The sequence below is a fragment of the Mandrillus leucophaeus genome, unplaced genomic scaffold (genome assembly GCF_000951045.1).
Source record: "Mandrillus leucophaeus isolate KB7577 unplaced genomic scaffold, Mleu.le_1.0 Scaffold870, whole genome shotgun sequence".
In the NCBI taxonomy this organism is placed as follows: Eukaryota; Metazoa; Chordata; class Mammalia; order Primates; family Cercopithecidae; genus Mandrillus; species Mandrillus leucophaeus.
Genome location: NW_012109475.1, coordinates 165,890 through 170,208, shown reverse-complemented (window position 1 = coordinate 170,208; position 4,319 = coordinate 165,890). Strand labels below are relative to the sequence as shown.

The 4,319-nt window shown below is 56.0% G+C and overlaps 1 protein-coding gene across 2 annotated transcripts in view; it reads right to left on the bottom strand.

Moving 5' to 3' along the window:
* Positions 1-338: 338 nt before the first annotated feature.
* The window catches only part of SLC27A5 (solute carrier family 27 (fatty acid transporter), member 5), a 12,584-nt gene continuing 8,603 nt past the window's right edge, over positions 339-4,319 (bottom strand). For both annotated transcript variants that reach the window (XM_011969078.1, XM_011969079.1), the window contains exons 4-10: positions 3,899-4,023; positions 2,821-3,015; positions 2,644-2,734; positions 1,491-1,689; positions 1,119-1,216; positions 781-911; positions 339-689 (exon numbers count right to left, since the gene is read on the bottom strand). In XM_011969078.1, coding sequence (XP_011824468.1) covers positions 513-689; positions 781-911; positions 1,119-1,216; positions 1,491-1,689; positions 2,644-2,734; positions 2,821-3,015; positions 3,899-4,023 — 1,016 coding nt within the window. In that variant the 3' untranslated portion in view covers positions 339-512. The remainder of the gene's footprint in view (positions 690-780; positions 912-1,118; positions 1,217-1,490; positions 1,690-2,643; positions 2,735-2,820; positions 3,016-3,898; positions 4,024-4,319) is intronic.

Sequence of the window (4,319 nt, the reverse complement as noted above, 5' to 3'; positions counted from 1 at the left end):
CTTACCCTTCTAGCCTCAGTCCAGCAACCTCCAGGCTTTGTCAGATCGTGTATCCACAGCACTTCACAGAAAAATAATCCACATCCACTGGCCCAGCTACCGCCTCAGTGGCCCACTAAAGACCCACAGATGGAATCAGTGTTCTCATCTCTCTACCTTAGAGCAGCTGCGAGGCTGGCCGGCTCCTCCCACACCCGTGGCCTTACACAGACAGGGTCATCCCACAGGGATGGCTGAGGTTCTTGGCTGGGAGAGAGGGGAAGACCCTAAACTGAGGTCTTCAGGGCACTAGCCCCCGCACTCTTCCATTGCTCCTTCATCCACGCAGACATACAGACTTCTGTGAACACATCTGAATTTATTCTGCCACTGCTACAGGGCCCACTGTCATTTCCAGCCCACTGAGGTTGAGGGTATGGCCAGACTGGGATTCACGCAGGCCCAGGTTGAAATAATGTGTTGGGGTGGGGGTGTCTGGCTTTGATCCCTGCCCCAGTGGGTTGGCCAGATAGTCAGAGCCTCCAGGTTCCCTCACACACAGCCTGGTACGTTTCTGCCGTCAGGGGACGGAAGGACTGGGCCTGGTTGTCGAGTACAAACAGAGGGTCAACCACGATCCCCACGTTGAAGCCTTCGCGCACCAGCCGGGTCTTCATCAATTTGAACGTGCTCGTGACCTCCACGGCGTCCTGCACGGCAGAGATCATGGTCCCCTCACTGTGACACCCCTCCCCCCCGGCTATGATCTTCCACCCACCTTCCCTGCCACCCTGGGCTCACCTGGATGCGGATGAAATGGGGGGTAGCGTAGGCAGGGAGCCAAGCGCGAACGTGCCGGTACAACTTCTGCCCGTCGAAAGTCTGGCCGGGGGCTAGCTGCACGGCAGCCATGCCCACTTTACCCTCACACCCTAGGGAGCAGTCTGGTCACTCTCGGCTGACCCACCTCGAGGGCCCACAGCTGACCCTCCAGCCTCGCCCAGCTCTGCTCACTGGCTGTGAGATGCGGCAAGTTTCTAAACCTCTCTGTACCCTAGCGCTTCCCCACCTGTAAAATCAGAATAACGACCCCTCCACCCACAAAGCTGTTGGAAGTTTAAAATGAGAACTCTCCGCACCTGGCACACACACGCCATACACGTTAACCTGCTGCAGGAAGTCCACCTGCGACAACACGCCCTCCACCTCGTGCGTGGACACGTTCTCGCCCTTCCATCTGCGCGGTTGGAGCCGACGCTTGTGACCACGCCCCCGGCAAGGAGAGGCCCCGCCTCTTGCCCCGCCCCGCCTGCCCCTTTTGGGGATTAGGAGGCCCGGTCAACCCCGCCCCCTCTAAAACCGAGAAGCCCCGCCTTCGCGTGGGAAGTCCGGACTCCAAGCTCCGCCCTCTTACGATAGGAAAGTCCCGCCTCTTCAGCCTGGCTCCCTCTAGGATCTGAAGGCTTCCGAGGTCCCGCCCCAGCCCCGCCCTGAGAAACCCCGCCTCGAACCGGAAGGTGTCCCCGAGGCGGTCGCGGAAGTAGAGGAAGCCTTCGCGGTCCATGGCCAGTACGTCCCCGGTGTTGTAGTAAACGTCGCCCGATTGCCGCACGTTGCGCACCAGCTTCCGTTCCGACAGCTCTCGGGGGCCGCGGTAGCCCACGAAGGGTTGGTGGCTTGCCACCTTGGTCAGCAGCAGCCCCGGCTCCCCTGGGGGTAGGAGCAGGAACAAGAACCCCTGGAGCCCACCAGCCAAATCCCCTGCTGGAGGTTTTCTTTTTTTTTTTTTTTTTTTTGAGACGGAGTCTCGCTCTGCCGCCCAGGCTGGAGTGCAGTGGCCGGATCTCAGCTCACTGCAAGCTCCGCCTCCCAGGTTCACGCCATTCTCCTGCCTCAGCCTCCCGAGTAGCTGGGACTACAGGCGCCCGCCACCTCGCCCGGCTAGTTTTTTGTATTTTTAAAGTAGAGACGGGGTTTCACCGTGTCAGCCAGGATGGTCTCGATCTCCTGACCTCGTGATCCGCCCGTCTCGGCCTCCCAAAGTGCTGGGATTACAGGCTTGAGCCACCGCGCCCGGCCTGGCTGGAGGTTTTCAACAACGGTGGACTCTTCATCATCCAGCGCCCTGCCAAGGACAGACCCAAAGAGAGACAGGGAGATCCACAGATTCAGAGACAGAGACCCTGAGAGACGGCGACGGGCGACACAGAAAAGGAGAAGTCTAGGTCAGGCGGTATCGGGGAGCCCATGAGAAACAGGGAAAGGATGACAAGGGGTGGAGACGGACAGACAAATGGCAGTGAGAATACACATGACCAGGACCTTGCAAGGCCCTGGGAGAGGACACTAACAAGGTACAGGACAAGAGACCAATGGCTGGAATGCCGTCTTCCACAGAAAGCTCAAGAGAACAAATCAGATGGACACCCAGAGACCCAGTAAATCAGAGCGAGAGATCAAGGCAGGGGAGCTGGGCAGAGCGGAGAAGCTGAGGCAGAGGCCCCAGATGGTGGTAAGACAGGCCACTGGCTCAGGGTTCAGATGAAGGCTGCATACCCCTTTAGTGAGCACCAGTGTTAAGGTTTTGGGCAGCTCGTTCCAGCCAAAGAGAAGACTGAGGGTCGCCACCCCCACCACCCAGGAAAGGCTCCTCAACCCCCATACCTAGCCCTACAGGGATGCAGAAGCCCTGATTATCCCTCACAGGCTCCTCTGCCTCCATGTCGAACTGCACCAGCTCAAAGGGGGACAGCATCTGGGGTAGAGGGTGGGGTGTCGACATAGGTCCTGTGGGCTCAGCCTCAGTCGGGGCAGCTGCACACCAGGCACCCGCACACTCACTCGAAGAAGGCAGTTCATCTTGCCCAGGGCCCCGCGGCGCCCCACATAGTTGACTAAGCCCATGTTGCCTTCTGTGGAGCCGTAGATTTCCCAGATCCGAATGGGACCGAAGCGCTGCTGGAAGGCCTCCCACACATCAGCCCGGAGTCCATTGCCCATCGCCATGCGGACTGTATGTGTCCGGTCCTCTGGTTGCTACAGGAATGTCCCCAGAAGGGTGAGGAGGAGGTGCTTTGGGGCATGCCTTGGAACCTTTACCTAGAGGGGGTGTTATCCTGGGTCCTTACTTTGGGAGTTACCTGGAAGGTGACTACCTAAGGGATCTACCTGGGTTACTTACATGAGAGTAGTTACTGGAGTCTTTTCAAATAGAGGGTTACCTGCAGGGGTGACCTGAGAGCTTTGCCTAGGGGACGTTACCAGAGATGACTGGAGGCCTCATCTGGGGTCTCACCTAAGAGTAGTTACCTAGAACTTTAATTTCATGGAGATTTAATTTTAATTAATTATTATTATTTTTTTTTGAGACGGAGTCTGGCTCTGTCGCCCAGGCTGGAGTGCAGTGGCCGGATCTCGGCTCACTGCAAGCTCCGCCTCCCGGGTTTACGCCATTCTCCTGCCTCAGCCTCCCTAGTAGCTGGGACTACAGGCTCCCGCCACCTCGCGCAGCTAGTTTTTTTTTGTATTTTTTAGTAGAGACGGGGTTTCACCGTATTAGCCAGGATAGTCTCGATCTCCTGACCTCGTGATCCGCCTGTCTCGGCCTCCCAAAGTGCTGGGATTACAGGCTTGAGCCACCGTGCCCGGCCGAATTAATTAATTTTTAATGGAAATTCTCACGATAGGTGTAGGGGCTATTATTCCTGTTTCCCAAATGAGGACACTGAGGCTCAAGGTAGCACAGCTATCAGAGAAACCACTATTGGAAGCCTTGTCTGGAACTCCTTATCTGGGTTCTTGCATGAGGTGGATTATCTGAGGGACTTGCTTGAGTTCAGTACCTGAATCTTTACCTGAGATATCATCTGAGATTTCATACTTGGGTGTTCACCATGGAGCCCTAATCTTAGAGCCTCACCTGGGGCATGTTACACAAGTACCGCAGGAGCTCGCCCACATACAGGATCACTGTCACACCATGCTGCCGACAGTCATCCCAGAAGCAGGAAGCAGAGAACTTGGGGGCCAGAACACAGGTGGCTCCTGGGCGATGAGAGGGGACGGTGTTTCAGGTCATGCTTCCAAGTTGTTGTAAGAAGCTGCTTTTAGCACCTGTGTTCACCCACCCCCACACCCTGAAATACAAGACAATACTGAGTTCATCTTTGTGTCCTTGGCCCAGCCAGGACTGCTGTCATTAGAAGAGCATAGGCAGGCCTGGGTTCAAATGCTGTCTCCAGGATGCCTGGAAAGCTCTGTGCCTGGTATAAAGTGATCAATGCTAAATAAGGGCTGCAAATATTAATTAATTAATTTTTTTTTTTTTTTTTTTTTTTTTT